The sequence below is a fragment of the Perognathus longimembris genome, chromosome 20 (assembly GCF_023159225.1).
Source record: "Perognathus longimembris pacificus isolate PPM17 chromosome 20, ASM2315922v1, whole genome shotgun sequence".
Lineage (NCBI taxonomy): Eukaryota > Metazoa > Chordata > Mammalia > Rodentia > Heteromyidae > Perognathus > Perognathus longimembris.
The window spans coordinates 22,192,244-22,209,114 of NC_063180.1; the positions used below are offsets into that span (position 1 = coordinate 22,192,244).

A 16,871-nucleotide genomic window follows, 5' to 3' on the forward strand; every position below is an offset into this window, starting at 1 on the left:
TTAAGGTTAGTCCTAGGTATTTTATGCTTTTGAGGGCTATTGCAAAAGGAGTTGCTTTCCTTATTTCCGCCTCGGTCTTCGGGTCGTTAGCATAGAGAAAGGCCATTGATTTTTGAAGGTTTATTTTATATCCTGCAACTTTGCCAAAGTTTTGGATCAGCTCTAGTAGCTTGGGGGTAGAGTCTATGGGATTCTTTAGGTATAGGATCATGTCATCTGCGAAGAGAGAAAGTTTAACTTCATCTTTTCCTATTTGGATCCCCTTTATATTTTCTTCTTGCCTGATTGCTCTGGCTAGGAATTCTAGTACTATGTTGAAGAGCAGGGGAGAGAGTGGACATCCCTGCCTTGTTCCTGATTTTAAAGGGAATGGCTTTAGTTTTTCACCATTTAGAGTTATGCTTGCTGTTGGTTTGTCATAAACTGCCTTGATTATATTCAGGAATGTTCCCTGGAACCCCAGTTTTTCCAGGGCTTTTAGCATGAATGGGTGCTGGATTTTATCGAACGCTTTTTCCACATCCAGAGATAAAACCATGTGGTTCTTTACCTTGCTCCGGTTGATGTGGTGGATTACATTAATTGACTTGCGTATATTAAACCAACTTTGCATCCCTGGGATGAATCCAGTTTGATCGTGGTGTATGATTTTTTTGATGACCTGTTGAAGTCGATTGGCCAGAATTTTGTTGAGAATTTTTGCGTCTATGTTCATCAGGGAAATCGGTCTATAGTCCTGTTTCTGTGATGAGTAGCTGCCTAGTTTTGGGATGAGGGTTATACTGGCTTCATAGAATGAGTCTGGTAGTGAACGTTCTCTTTCAATTTCATTGAAGAGTTTGAGAAATATTGGTGTGAGTTCTGTTTTGAAGGCCTTGTAGAATTCTGCACTGAATCCGTCTGGACCTGGGCTTTTCTTGGATGGGAGATCATTTATTGCCGTTTCTATTTCAATACTGGATATGGGTCTGTTTAGAAGGTTTAAATCTTCATGTCTAAGTTTGGGGGATATGAATTTTTTCTAGGAAATCATCCATTTCTTCCAAGTTCTCGAATTTGTTGGCATAAAGGTTTGCAAAATAGTCCCTTATTATTTTCTGAATTTCGGTTATTTCTGTGGTGATGTTACCTGTTTCATCTCTTATCTTGTTTATTTGAGTGTGCTGCCTTCGTTTTTTGGTCAGGTTTTCCAGGGGTCTGTCTATCTTGTTGATTTTTTCAAAGAACCAACTCTTTGTTTTGTTGATTCTTTCGATGTTTTCTTTTGTCTCTAATTGATTTAATTCTGATTTGATTTTAATTATTTGCTTCTGTCTATTGACTTGGGGTTTGGCTTGTTGTTCTCTCTGAAGGAAATTAAGGTGCTTCCTTAAGTTATTGAGTTGCTGTTTCTCCAGTTTGTTGGTGCATGCACTCAGAGATATAAATTTTCCTCTGAGTACTGCCTTTGCTGTGTCCCAAAGGAGCTGGTACTTTGTGTCCTCAACTTGGTTGAATTCCATAAACATTTGAATTTCCGATTTAATTTCTTCAGTGACCCACTGTTGGTTCAGCAGTGTGTTGTTTAGTCTCCATGAATTGTAGGATTTTCTGTGGTGGCTGTTTGAGTTGAGCTCTAATTTTATTCCATTGTGGTCTGAGAGAATGCAGGGAATGGTTTTGATACTTCTGAATTTGTACAGATTTTCTTTGTGCCCTAAGATGTGATCTGTTTTGGAGAATGTTCCATGTGCTGCGGAGAAGAATGTGTATTCTGTTGTTGCTGGGTGGAATATTCTGTAGATATCGGTTAAGGCTAGTTGGTCTATGCAATTTTTAAGATCTGTGGTTTCTTTGTTCAGTTTTTGGCGTGTTGATCTGTCCAGAGGTGATAGTGGAGTGTTAAATCCCCACCGATCAATGTGTTTGGGTCTATGAGTGTTTTTAGAGTCAGTAGTGTTTGTTTGATGAAGTTGGGTGCTCCTGCATTTGGTGTGTAGATATTTAGAATGGTTATATCTTCCTGTAGGAGAGATCCCTTTACTAGTATGTAGTAACCTTCTTTGTCTCTTCTTACCTTTTTTAATTTGAAGTCAATTTTGTCTGATACTAGGATTGCAACTCCAGCCTGCTTATGGGGGGCCATTTGCTTGATAGATTTGATTCCAGCATTTCACTTTTAGAAGATGTTTACTTTTGCTGCATAGATGTGTCTCTTGGAGGCAGCAGAAAGTTGGGTCTTGGTTTTTGATCCAACTTATGAGCCCATGTCGTTTGATTGGAGAATTAAGTCCATTAATGTTGAGAGTTAGGATTGAGAGATGATCATTTGTTGCTTTCATTATCACTATCTTGTTTAAAGCTGTGTCTTCCCATTTCTTGATCTGATGTTTACTATTTAGGGTTCATTTCTCTGTCTGTATTGGGATCTTGTTTATTTTCCCTGTATAGTACATCTTTGAAGATTTTCTGTAAAGCTGGTTTGGTGGAGATATATTGTTTCAGTTTTTCCTTACTGTGGAAGACTTTTATTTGACCTTCGGCTATGAATGAGAGTTTGGCCGGGTATAGAATTCTTGGTTGGTAGTTATTTTTATTTAGTGTTTGGTATACTTCATTCCATGATCTCCTTGCTTTCATGCTCTCTGCTGAGAAGTCTGGGGTAATTCTGATTGCTTTTCCTTTATATGTGATTGTTTTCTTCTCCCTAACAGCTTTAAGGATTCTTTCCTTGCACTCTACTGATCTTGTTTTGATCACAATGTGTCGATGGGATGTCCTATTCTGGTCTGGTCGGTTTGGGGTTCTAAATGCTTCTTGTATCTGTATAGGCCTTTCCTTCTGGATATTTATGAAGTTCTCAGCTAATATTCTGTTAAATAGGTTGCCTATGCCATTAACCTCTTTCTCCAAGTTTTCCTCAATACCTATTATCCTTAAATTGGGCTTCCTGATTGTGTCTTGAATCACCTGTAGCGATCTGTCTTGTTGATTGCACTGTATTTGTATTGATTTTTTATCTTTTTCCATAGAATCTAAGGAATCTTCAGCTCCTGAAATTTGATCCTCTGCTTCAGTTAGTCTAGACTGTAGGCTAGCTACTTGATTTCGAATCTCTTTTCCTTCTGACTGGGCTTTCCTGATGATTTCCATGTCATTTCTTAGGTCTTGTATGGGCTTCTTTTACTTCATTAACTTAATTACTTTGGTTTTGAGTGTTGTCTCTCAAATCTTTAAGCTGGGTAGCTATCTTTTCATTTGACTCTTGAAGTTCATTTATCTTTCTATTTGTGGATGCCATGAAATTCTCCATTAATTTTTGTTTTGCCTCCTCACACTCTAGAATAATTGACTGAAGAGATTCAAACTTTTCATTTATCATGTTTATCAGTAGACTTTGTAGAGCATTTTGGGGGTTCTCTTCTATGTCTTTGATTGACTGCTCTGCTTCCTGGTTGGCTTGAGTGGGGGATAAGACTTCATTGTTTGCCATCATTCTTGTGTTCCTTCTGCCCATTTGAATTGGGAATGCCAGTCTACCAGCACCTGTGAGCACCGTTTAAGACCCAAAGCAGCCCTTACCAAGAACTGTTGTGTAAATCTTACAAGTTCACAATTATATACAGATACCCTGTATACCTGTCTATAAAATTAGATTTGGTGCTGGGGATATGGCCTAGTGGCAAGAGAGCTTGCCTCGTATACATGAGGCCCTGGGTTCGATTCCCCAGCACCACATACACAGAAAACGGCCAGAAGTGGCTCTGTGGCTCAAGTGGCAGAGTGCTAGCCTTGAGCAAAAAGAAGCCAGGGACAGTGCTCAGGCCCTGAGTCCAAGCCCCTGGACTGGCAAAGAAAAATAAATAAATAAAATAAAATAAAATTAGATTTGGTGTTCCTAAAGAATACAATTTCAATATAACAACCAATCCTGGGCCCTGTATTCAGTAGTTACTTATTTACTGTTACAGCCCTATAAGCAATTCTTGTTTTATATGAAGTTCTTTTAGGACTGGCTTTCTCTATGAACCCCTTTGATTCACTCGGATTAAGCTGGGATACCCTCTATCCAATAACCAGGAGTCAATGGAAACTGGAGGTCCAGGCAGTAAGTCAGGAGGGTAAGTTGGAGGTAGTAAAGAGAATAGAGTCAAATGTATTGGGGAGGGGGGGTGGTGATTTTGGTTTAGTTTCAGTGACATGGAAATGTGGAGAAGAGTAGAATCAGTAGAAAGAACAAGGTTAAAAGGATAGACAATGGAGAGTTAGCAGAAAAGAGTGGAGGTGTTATTCATAGGAAAGTAATTTTTAAAGAAAGAGAATGCAAAGAGAGAAATAAAGTAAAAATAGTGGAAGACAGATGCACAAAACAGAGAGAAATTATTTAAAAAATAAAAAACATAAAAAGGAAAAAACCCAGAAAAGGAACAACCCAAACAAACAGAAAAGAAAAAAACTTGATAAAACAAACAGGTAAAAATAAAAAAAAATGAAAAAAAAAAACCCATGACGTTTCAGAAGTGAAAAAAAATTTTTTTTTTAAAGTTTAAAAAATGTTTGAAGAGAAAAAAAAATGGAGTCCTCCTTGTTTGGGTGGTCTTTCCCCAGTCTCTGGTTTCCTTGCAATGGTCTGCAGTCTATTTTCCTGATTGGCTGGGTTTAAATTGATTTCAGTTTGCAGGTGGTGGTTCTGTTCTGACCCTTCTCCCCTGTTGGTGCAATCCTGGGTCTCTGTGGTTTGCACAGCTTGCAGATAGGCCTTGGGCGTCCTCTGTAGATGGGGACTTGAGCAGTCTCGGGGACTTGAGCAGTCTCGGGAACCATGGCTCCTCTGTCTGCTGTGGGGCCACTGCCTTTAACACCTGGCTTTGAATAGGCTGTGGACCCAGCAGGGCGGGGCGCCTCTGGCCTGTTTTACCCGGTTGAGAGTTGCTTGCCTGGGGGAGGCTCCTCCCTCCTGGGTGGGGCGGCCTCGTTGGCGGAGGTGGCTATGGAATGCAGCTCCGTTTCGGGCTGGGAATTGGGCTTCCTCTGTGACGGGACCGTTTAACTGTCTCAGGAACTGTTTGTTCCCCCGTCTGGTGTTTCCATGCCACGGGGAGCTGCTCGTCGCTTTTGCTTTAAATTTATAAATTCCGGTGAGCAGGACGGGGCACCTCTGTCTAAGCCGAGGCCCAGGACACGCCTCCCGCCTGGGCAGGGGGCGTTCTTCTGGGTGGAGCTGGCTCTCACTGGTCGGACCCTCTTGCCCTTTTCAAAGATGGCTCCTTTGACCTCGCTTTCCCCAGGCCCGCTTTAGTTCCAATCTGGTCTGACCCTATGCCAGTGGCAAAGATGGCGCTTTGCTCTGGTGGTGGGGGAAGGGCTGCCTTCCAGAAGCTGCTCTGTGGGCGCGAGTGAGAATATCTTTCGTGGGGTACTCACCCTTTCTCTGCGATTTCAGGTCGTCCGTGCTCAGCCGCCGTCTGGAGTATTTCTCCCTGGACTACACTGTGTGCTTTAGCTGCATGGAGTGTGGGTTGCTGTGCTGGGTGCTGTGCCGCTGCCGGCACTGGCCTGACAGAGGGACGCTGCCCAGAGCTCAAATCTGTGTTTTCAGATGAGCAAAGTCAATTTTTCCTTCCTGGCCAGAATCCCTGTACTGTTAGAACTTACTCTGGCTGTCTTTCTGGGAGTAAAAGTTTCTATGGGGTGAGAAAACTGTGATGTCAGAGGGAGCTCAGCTAGTGCTCTGCAGCTCCTCTGCTGTCTTCCCGGAAGTCCCATGGCTCTCCTATTGACAAGTAAAACAGCAGAAGTGGAGCTGTGCCTCAAGTGGCAGAGCACCATTCCAGTTCAACTCATTGCACACATACACATACATGCACAGGCACACACGTGCACACGCACTGCTAGATCATTCCTCCCTCTGAGCTCCAGTGTCCATGGCATGTGCATGGTTTGGCCAGCACAGGGAGAAGCTCCCTGAGCCTTCCTGCCCTGGCTGAACTCTCTGTTTCTCCATGACCTCCAGGCATGGTGGGGGACTGGAAGAACCACCTCACCATAGCCCATGCTGAAGCCTTCAACAAAATATTCCGGGAGAAGCTGGTAGGATTTCCTCCAGAGCTGCTTCCATGTGACTAAGGCGCAGACTTACTTCTATGTCTGTGGGGACAAAGACTGGTGCCCCCTGAGGTCAGGGCATATCTGTCACCTGATTGTGATTTGCAGAATTTTCATGGGGTACATTTATCCCTTCCCTGGTAAGAATCTCTGTTTCACCACTCTTCCATTTATAGAGTCCAAGATACTAATAAATCTTACAAAGCCAGGAGCCAATGACTCCTGCTTCGCATAGTAGCTACTCAGAATGCTGAGATCTAAGGGTCCAAGTTCACAGCCAAGAAAGCCAGGAGATTCCGTGAGTTTTTTATTTCCAAAAACTTGGCAAAACACCTGGAATTTGACCTGTGACTCAAGTAGTAGACTACCAGCTTTTGATAAATAAGCTAAGTATCGCACCTATTTCCTGAGATTAAGCCCCAGGACTCTCTCATACTCCCCCCGCCTCTCTCTCTCTCTTGCTCTCTCTCTCTGACACACACACACACACATTCACACACACACTCTCGATCCCACTGATGTGTGATATCACAGGACATATTTGGTGTTTCTCCACCATGCCCAGGTCAGGAAAAGAAAGGAAGTCTGACAAAGTCTTCCTTCCTTCAGGAACTGAGGAGACATGGAGATTCATAACATGGAAGATCATCCTGAGATCCTTCAGCAGAAAAAAATCCTGGGAGAAACAGGAAATCAGAAGAAAGATGCATTGAGGGCTCTTGGCAATGATTTTTGGGTGATATGAGTGGATTGAACATATAGTCTTGAACCAGAAGTCCAGCCTCTCTCTCTGGTATTTTTGTGGCATCAACACCTATTGTCAAAGTTAAGTACTTGTAAATTTTGAAAAAAATGGATGGAACTTGGCCTCCAGCTTATTTCCTCTTGTAGTTCAGGTTCCAGTCCATCAACAGAAAATCACATGAACACAGATCGCCTTTTGAATGATTTCACAGTTGCCAAATAAAAGTCCCTGTTGAAAATCACAGTCTTCTGTGTTTTTAATCATATTATTTCCACAAGATGATAAAACTTTTCAAACAGGCAGTACACTGATAATTCATTCCTTAGCACAGGGATTGCATTAGTTACAATTATAGTCAAAAAGTAAATTCACTACTTTTTGATACTTTTTAACCCCAATTTGGGGCTGTTTAAAATGTTTAATACACCCTAAGGGGCAGTTTCAGAAATACCAATTACATTACCCATTTCACCATCAGGTTGTCAGCGTCCTTCTGAAAGGAAAATGAGAGAAGACCAAGATGATCCACCTGACCCATCCTCCAGGATGAGCACATATACCCATCCCACTCCTTAGGGTTAGATGAACTGCCTTTGTGCCAGCTTACACTCTTCCACCTGGTGTGGGTCCCCTCCCCCCTCTGCCCTAAGCCTGTTTCTCCATGCATGGACCTGTTGAGCTGCACTTTTTTGACAGTTTTCCTCTCAGACCCACCACTCCATGCTAAAATAGGCTCACAGGCCCATTATAAAGTTCCTATGTCTTTTGTCCCTTTGTTTTTTCTGATTGAGGCAAAATCAAAAGCAATTCCATACAAACAAACAGGAAAATGTATTTAAAAATGATAAATAAACCATTATATCAAAAGTTTTTATACTTATCCTCAACTTTTTTTTTTCCAGTCCTGGGCCTTGGACTCAGGGCCCAAGCACTGTCCTTGGCTTCTTTTTGCTCAAGGCTAGCTCTCTGCCACTTGAGCCACAGCAGCACTTCTGGCCATTTTCCATATATGTGGTGCTGGGGAATTGAATCCAGGGCTTCATGTATATGAGGCAAGCACTCTTGCCAGTAGGCCATGTTTCTCGCTCCTCAAGCCACAACAAAAAGGAAAAAAAAACAGCTGAAAAAACTGGACAAACACTAACAAGAGCAATAATAGAACAAAGACCTGATAGCCACCATGTATTTACACACAAAGACTTGTCAAAAAAAGTCCGAAGATAGACTTGAGTCAATTACACAGGGCCAGTGAAGTCTACCAAGCCCTAGGACACTGGATGGATAGTCCCATCCTGTGCCCCACCATGTTCTCCACAGCAGGGTGTTCCAAACTTTCTTCCAGAGGTTTCCATGAACAGGTGACTTCTTATGATGGAAAAACCATATGGGTTGGGAGACTTGGGGCCTCAACAGCATCAGGGAAGATAGAAGTGCCCTTCCTAGGACCTTCTTGGAATGTTCTAGTATCTCCCCTAGGAATCAACTTGGTCTATCTCCTTGATGCCCAACCACCTGCCAAGACAAGACCTGAGGTCCAGTTCTGGTCTCCTGGGATCTTGCCAGAGCCTCCAAAATGTTTTGCCAAGGAGCATCAGGAGAGATCACATGGACAGAGTACAGCCATTAGGAAGTCGTTATTAGCTGGCTGGCAACTACACCTGGGTTTGGGGACATTCATCCCCCCCCCCCCACACACACACAACAAGTACAGTACCAAACCTGACCTCATGGCCCTTTCTGAACCAGAAAACTTACCTCCTTGACTGCTCAGGGGAGGAAGTCCCTAATGGTTCTTTTTGTGCAGGCACAAGCCAAGCATGAAGTTATAGAAGTTAAAACAAGGCTATAAGCAAGCATTGAGCAAGGGCAACATGACCCATTTTCATGACTGTCTCTATGGTGGCTACCAAGTGACCATAAATGACACAGTGGACAATAGATACATGTACTGTTCCATGTTAAAGCATAAGAAACTAGTTTCATGGGTCAAGGTGCAGTCTTTTCTTTAAGATGGAACCACAAAAGTCAAATGATGTTATAGAGGCACATGCCTGATCACAAAGCCAAGGTATTCTGTTTCAGCTTGATCTCCTCTATCAAAGGATATTCTTCAGTGATTTTAGGGCTAAACAACACCAACTCCATCATTGAGTTCACTCAGATTCTGGTAGAGACCTTGGATGACCAAGTGCCATGGGCTCACACCCACAATCCCAGCTACTCAGGAAGCTGAAATCTTTTTTTTTTTTTTTTTTGCCAGTCCTGGGCCTTGGACTCAGGGCCTGAGCACCGTCCCTGGCTTCTTTTTGCTCAAGGCTAGCACTCTGCCACTTGAGCCACAGCGCCACTTCTGGCCATTTTCTATATATGTGGTGCTGGGGAATCGAACCCAGGGCCTCATGTATATGAGGCAAGCACTCTTGCCACTAGGCCATATTCCCAGCCCAGGAAGCTGAGATCTTAAGACAAGTTCAAAGCCAGCACAGGCAGGAAAAGGAAGTGAGCTTCCTAATGTCTACTTCACATGCAATGGTAGACTGCCAGCTTGAGGCTAAAAGCTCAGTCCCAACATCCAAGCTCAGACCTGGCACATTCGCATGCATCCATGTGAGTGCGCCTGCACACACACACACACACACACACACACACACACACACACACACATGCCTATTTCTCAGCAATTCTTCCCTCTGAGCTCCAGTGGCCTTGGTGGGGAAAGGACAGCAAGCAGGGAGCTGAACCTCTTGTACACTGGGCCTGGTCCAGTCTCAGCATTTCTCTACAGCCTCCAAGCATCAGTGGGAAATGGAAGAAGACTTCACTCCATCCCAGAACAACACTATCAAGAAAATATTCCAGGAGAAGATGGCAGTACTTCTTCCAGAGATGTTCCAGTGGGACTAAGTCCAGACTTATCCCTGTGTCTAAGGGGATAAACACTTGCCCCCAACTCCCCACCCCCACTGCCCACCAAGGTCAGGACATAAATCTCTCACTTGTTTCCAATGCTTAACATTTTCACACTGCACATTTGATCACTTGCCTGATACAAGTCACCATGAAAGGAATCTTTCAATTATAGCATTCAGCTATGAACAACTCTTACATAATCTGAAGCCGGTGGCTCATGCATGTCATCCTAGGTGCTCACGACCCTGAGATCTGAAGACTGAGGTGTGAAGCCAACAGTGGCAGGAAACGCTATGAGATTTGTGACCAATTAACCCCCAGCTAAGTGGAAGTGGTAATGTGAATACAAATGGTAGAGACCTAGCCTTGAGCAAAAATGTGTAGAGACAGCACCCAGGACCAGAGTTCAAGCCCCAGGATTGGCATGCTTGCGCGTGCGCACACACACACACACACACACACACATTGATGTTACAAAGGTATTTGTTGTTTCTCCAATCTGCAAGCTCAGAACAAGCAAAGGAAGCCTGAGAAACTCTCCCTGCCCACGGGAGACTGAGGAGACATGGAGATTCACGACGCACAGGACTGTGGCCCAGATCCTGGAGTGAAGAGAAAAACCGGGACAAACAGAGGAAGTCAGAAGAAAAATGCACTGAGGACATGTGGCAATGATTTTTGGGTGATATTAGTGGATTGAACTTAGGATTTTAGCCAGAAGTCTAGCCCACACTCTTGGCCATATTTGTGATCTCTACATCTAGTCTCCAAATTAGGTATTTATGAATTTCAAATAAATATTAATCCTGCTCTCAAGCCTACTTCCTTGTATTTCCTCTTGTAGTCCTTGATTCCTGCCATGAACTGAAAATGGGATGAGCACCAAACATCCTTGAATAATTTCACAGTTGCCCAATACTCAGTGTTGATCACATTGCATTTTTCTTTATCATCAAATTTGTTTCGCAACAAAATGAAAAATATTAATGATTGCCTTCACTTCCCAGAATGAAAACCCCACACTCAGCTACCATCTCCCCTGTGACAGTGACAGTGGTGTGGGCTCCAGGACCACCAGGCATGCAAGGCTCTATGGCAGAGGACTATCTGTGGTATGCAGGCATTCCTTTCCCAGCCACGCTTTACAAAACTGAAGACATCAAAGCAGCCCATGAGCAGTTTGTGGTGAAGGACAAGGACATCATCACGGTGACCTACCCCAAGTCAGGTGAGCAGACGGGGCACAGCTGTGGGGGAAAGGCCAGGCCTGTGACCTACTCCCTCCAGCCTCCCCCATGGAGATTGTCATCGCTCCTGTCTTTCTTTCCCTTCAGAGAAGAAGATTTCCCCAGCCCTTTCCACATGGATTCTTATGTGCATTGTGTGGTGAAGGCATTGGAGACACACAGTAGCATTGGGCCTAAGGCAGAATTGGGTGTTTGTGATTGCCCAAGGGAAAGGGTGTGTGATGGATGGTGAATGTAGAGAGTTCAGGCATGAATCACAACCAATATTTTTCTTTTTTTTTTTTGCCAGTCCTGGGCCTTGGACTCAGGGCCTGAGCACTGTCCCTGGCTTCTTTTTTTTGCTCAAGGCTAGCACTCTGCCACATGAGCCACAGCGCCACTTCTGGCCATTTTCCATATATGTGGTGCTGGGGAATCAAACCCAGGGCTTCATGTATAGGAGGCAAGCACTCTTGCCACTAGGCCATATTCCCAGGCCTTGTTTTCTAATTTGCTTTACTGTTTGGAGGGTGATATATGTCATGGCTTCACTGGGGTTCCTTTCCCTGCAATTCTCTGCCAGTATTTGTGGTTGTTTGAATTAAAAAATGTTGGCCACTCTAAGTGGGGTAAGGTGGTATCTCAGGGTTTATTGTTGTTTTGTTTTTGCCAGTCCTAGGCCGTGAACTAAGGGTCTGAGTACTGTTCCTGGCTTCTTTTTGCTCAAGGCTAGCACTCTGCCACTTGAGCCACAGCGCCACTTCTGGCCATTTTCTGTATATGTGGTGCTGAGGAATCAAACCCAGGGCCTCATGTATACGAGGCGAGCACTCTTGCCACTAGGCCATATTCCCAGCCCCTCAAGGTTGTTTTGGTTTGCATTTCCTTTATTGCCAGAGATGAGAAGCATTTCCTCATGTGTTTCTTTGCCATTCTTACCTCTTCTTTTAAGAAGTATCCTCTACCTCCCTTGCCCATTAAGCAACCGGTATATTGCCTTAGGAGGGGTTAATTTCTTGGGCTCTTTCTATATACAGGATGTTAGGCTTTTAAAATACTGCTGGTAAAGATATTTTTCCAATTGGTTGGATATCTTTATACTTTAGGAACTATATCTTAGCTGTGGAGATACTGTTTGTTTCTATGTCAGTTTTTTTTCTGTTTAAATATAAATTTTGGTTTTCTTGTAGATGATTTACTGAAATTTTTAAAAATGATCTTTCAGTGCTGGGAATGTGGCTTAGTAGTTGAGTGCTTGCCTATCATGCATGAAGCCCTCGGTTAGATTCCTCAGTACCACATACACAGAAAAAGCTGGAAGTGGGTGCTGTGGCTCAAGTGGTAGATTGCAAGCCTTGAGCAAAAAAGAAGCACTGGACTGTGCTCAGGCCCTGACTCTAAGACCAGGGACTATAAAAAGCAAACAAGGTCTTTCAAATTGGGCTTGATAGCTCATGCCTGAAGGAGGCTAAGATATGAGGAAGGCAGTTTGAAGTCAGCCTGGGGAAGAAAGGCCATGAGACTCCTGTCTCCAATTAACTCCTAGAACACTGGAGGTAGAGCTGTGTCAAAAAGTGATAGAGATAGCCTTTAGCAAAAGAACTCAGGGACAGAGCCCAGGCCATGAGTTCAGCCTCCACAACCAACAGAATAAAAACATATTTTCAGCAGTTGTACCAATGGATTTCAATGCCACATTGCCCATTTACCAGGGTGAGGCGTCTTGATCAATGTCCGCACCGCCATATAAATTTAGGGAGAACTTTTACAGATTATCAGCACAAGTGTCTATCCCAACACAGTTGAGGTGTTTTTTTGTTTGGCCTGTATTTAATAATGGAGTTAAATTGGACGCCGGCATATGAAACCTCCTGGCTTTCACTATCCATGCATTTGGGGAAAGCTTTTTATTCTGGTATTTCAATTTTCTCAATATGTTTAAAATTCTCTTTCTAAAACTCATGGATATCTTTTGGATACATTCTTTTTATTTATTTCATGCTAAACATTTAGGAATATAATTTTTCAATTATATATTACTCTGGGAGGCATTTCTGGGATTTGAATTCAGAACCTTGTACCACTTGGATTACTTACTCAACTTGCTGTCAACCACTTAGGCCATATCATGAGCACTTTTCTGTTGATATAATTTGATTGTCATTAAGTTGTTGTACGGAAGGCTTACCGTTTCAAAAGTCAGGCAATACATTTGTTTAGAGGACGCTCCCAGGCCCTGAGTTCAGGATTTAGGATTGCCAATAAAAGAGAACAATGTTCTTTCTGGGTAGTTTTTGGGAACTGGAAGGCTCCAGTAAATACAAGGAACTGGCAGAATAGGCCTGTACTCCAGGGGTAGCATATGATGGAGCTCTGGGACCCGGTGGGGGGTGAGCACCGACCACATCCTGCTAGCGCATTGTGCTGAACATCAGGAGCCAGAGGGATTTCAGGAACAGTTAAGAGGTGGATTAAATCCACACATCCACCAGCAACCTGTGCATAATCTGAATAGTCCATAAGACGTAAATGGGATATTGCGCTGGTTCTCAGTGCAGAACACTCATTCCCATGCTAAAGGGCATTGTACCATTTGGAGCACAGGAGGTTGGGCTGTTGGGAAATCACACACGGTGTATGATTTGCACCATATTCAAAGCACACAGCTGCCACAGTCCCAGAAGGAGGTAAGAATATTGTGTTGGCATGGAAGCAGACAGGGGCAACTACGCACGTGAGAACAGAGAGATTTACAGATGTAAAAATATTGTGGTGGGCCAAGCACTGGTGGCTCATGCTTGACATCCTGACTACTCAGGAATCTGAGGCTGGAGGATTGCGGTTCAAGGACAGACTTGACAGAAAAGTGTGTGAGACTAATCTCCACAATCAAGAAGGGGTCAAAGGAAGTGGAGTGGTGTTGTGAGTCAAGTGGTAGACCACCAACCTGCAGCAGAAAATCTCAGGGACAGCTCCATGGCTTGAAGTTCAAGCACTAAGAGTCTCTCAATCTCTCTCTCTTTCTCTCTGTCTCTCTCTCTCTCACACACATGCACACACACACACAAACACAAACACATACACAAATACTGACCTTGCATGACCAAAGATTGTATAGTAGGCAAAGTAATGATAGAAGTGAGTGACCTTCTCCTTTCCTTCTGTCTCCAGGAACCAACTGGATGATTGAGATTCCTTGTCTCATTCTCAGCAAGGGGGATACGGAGTGGATCCACTCTGTGCCCATCTGGGAAAGATCCCCATGGATCGAATTGGAATGGGGATCCAAAATAATAAGAGACATGAAGGAGGGCCCCCGCCTGCTCACCTCCAACCTCCCCATCCAACTCTTCCCCAAGTCTTTCATCACTTACAAAGCCAAGGTAAGGGAGATCTGAATGTCAAAGTTCAAACCCAGCTCAGGCAAGAAAGTCCACAAGATTCTTATCCCCTAGCAACCACCAAAGAAATGGAATTGGAGTGTGGCTCGAAGTGGCAGAGTCCTAGCCATCAGCAAAATAAAACCAGGGACAGTGCTCACACCTGGAGTTCAATCCCAGTGACTGACAAAAAAAAAATGATATCAAAGGTGAGGAAAAAAGTCAGAAAACAGTGGCTCACACCTGTCACCCTAGTTACTTAAGAGGCTGCTGAGTCTAAAGAACAGAGTTCAAAGGGAACCTGTGGAGAAAAGTCTGAAAGACTCCACTGAGCAAATACCACATTGCAAGTGGAGCTTGGAATCAAGTGATACAGCACTACTTTGAGTGAAAAAAGCTCATGGATGCTCCCAGGCCGTGAGTTCAAGCCCTAGTCTGGTACCCACGCACACACACAAACATACACACAGAGACACACAATTCGTGTTCTAAATAAGACCGTGAGCAGATTGTTGATCTTTCCATATACTCCCCATTGTGTACAACTTGTCTGAAGAGGGGTCAAGGCCTCACATGGGGGAGAGATGGTAATAATGATTTTTGTTTTTGCTGTTTTGTCCCTTTAAGGTGATCTACATCATCAGAAATCCAAAGGATGTCCTTGTGTCTGGATATTATTTCTATCGTCAATCAAAGATCATGATTAACATAGTAGCTACTCAGAATGATGTGATTTGACGGTCCATGTTCACAGCCAAGTGAGACAGGAGAGTCAGTGAGTCATTTATCTCCAATAAATCAGCAAAACAACTGGAAGTTGAACTGTAGCTTACGTAGTAGACTGCCAGCTTTTTGCTAAAGAAGCTAAGTACAGCACCTAATTCCTGAGATTAAGCCTCAGAACACTCTCTCTCTCACACACACACACACGCGCGTGCACACACACACACACACACTCCATCCCAGTGATGAGTGATATCACAGGACATATTTGGTGTTTCTCCACCATGCCCAGGTCAGGATAAGAAAGAATGTCTCACAAAATCTTCCTGCCCCTAGGCGTCTGAGGAGACATGAGATCAATAACATGGAAGATCATCCTGAGATCCTTGAGCAGAGAGAAATCATGGGAAACACAGGAAATCAGAAGAAACATGCATTGAGGGCTCTTGGCAATGATTTTTGGGTGATATGAGTGGATTGAACATATTACCTTGAGGCAGAAGTCCAGCTTCTCTCTCTGGTATTTTAGTGACATCAACACCTATTGTCAAAGTTAAGTACCTGTAAATTTTGAAAAAAAAATTAATGGAACTTGGTATCCAGCTTATTTCCTCTTGTAGTTCAGGTTCCGGTCCATCAACAGAAAATCACATGAACACAGATCGCCTTTCGAATGATTTCACAGTTGCCAAATAAAAAGTCCCTGGTGAAAATCACACTCTATTGTGTTTTTAATCATATTATTTCCACAACAACATGATAAAGCTTTGTAAACAGGCAGCATACTTAGTAATTTATTCCTTAGCACAAGGATTACATTAGCTTCAATTTTAGTCAAAAAGTTAATTGACCGCTTTAAAAAATTTAACCCCATTTTAGAGGTTTTAAAAATGTTTAATATATCTAAGTGGCAGTTTCAGAAATACCAATTATATTACCCATTTCACCATCAGGTTGTCAGTGTCCTTCTGAAAGGAAAATGAGACAGGGCCAAGATGAAATGAGACAGGACCTGACCCATCCTACAGGATGAGCACATATACCCATCCGACTCCTTAGGGTTAGGTGAACTGCCTTTGTGCCAGCTTACTCTCTTCCACCTGGTGTGGGTCCCTCCCATTTCCCAGGCCTGTTTCTCCATGTATGGACTTTCTGAGCTGCACTTCTGGCAGATCACCCCTGAGCCTCACCCTGAAATTGGCCCACAGGCCCATCATACGTTTTCTATATCCTTTGTCGATTTTTTTCAGATTGAGGCAAAATCAAAAGCAATTCCAAACAAACTGGCAGGATAATGTGTTTAAAAGTGATAAATAAACCATTATACCTAACATTTTTGTACTTAGCTCCAAATTGATAAAGTGGAAGGAAATGCTCCCCAAGTTTTCAATAGTTCACATTTTTTGAGGTCATATAAACCTTTATTATCATGAAAAAGCTTCATGTATTAGAATGTCAGATTTTCGTATAGTATGCTGACCGTTTTTATCTTCAACATGTTTACAGACACTTAGATACATACATTTTGGTGCACAAAGTTCTTAAAGCATGCCAAAATGAATTGTCCATATATTTTCTGCAAATTATTGTGGGTGGAGTTTTTTTTTGCCTGTCTTACCTTTGCAGATGACCATGACTTAGGACAAAACTTTCCTAACAAATTAACAAATCACCTTAGCATTTCACAAGTGCCACTTACATTTACAGGGATTGCTTGTTAGCCAGGCACATTAGTGGAAGGCCAGAGAACCTTTTCAATGCCTTCTGTTGGAGGAAGGAATGGGGTTGTCTGAAGTTGACCTT

The 16,871-nt window shown here is 43.2% G+C and overlaps 2 protein-coding genes across 2 annotated transcripts in view; both read left to right on the plus strand.

Annotated features, from left to right (window-relative positions):
* The window catches only part of LOC125368436 (sulfotransferase 2A1-like), a 33,729-nt gene extending 27,588 nt beyond the window's left edge, over nt 1-6,141 (plus strand). Inside the window, exon 7 of the mRNA XM_048369406.1 lies at nt 6,107-6,141. The gene's annotated coding sequence lies outside the window, so the exon portion shown is untranslated. The remainder of the gene's footprint in view (nt 1-6,106) is intronic.
* Nucleotides 6,142-10,831: 4,690 nt separating this feature from the next.
* On the plus strand, nt 10,832-15,083 carry LOC125368085 (sulfotransferase 2A1-like). Its single transcript, XM_048368944.1, has 3 exons — nt 10,832-10,967; nt 14,137-14,348; nt 14,973-15,083. The coding sequence occupies exons 1-3, from the start codon at nt 10,832-10,834 to the stop codon at nt 15,081-15,083; spliced, it is 459 nt and encodes a 152-aa protein (XP_048224901.1).
* The last annotated feature ends 1,788 nt before the right edge of the window (nt 15,084-16,871 follow it).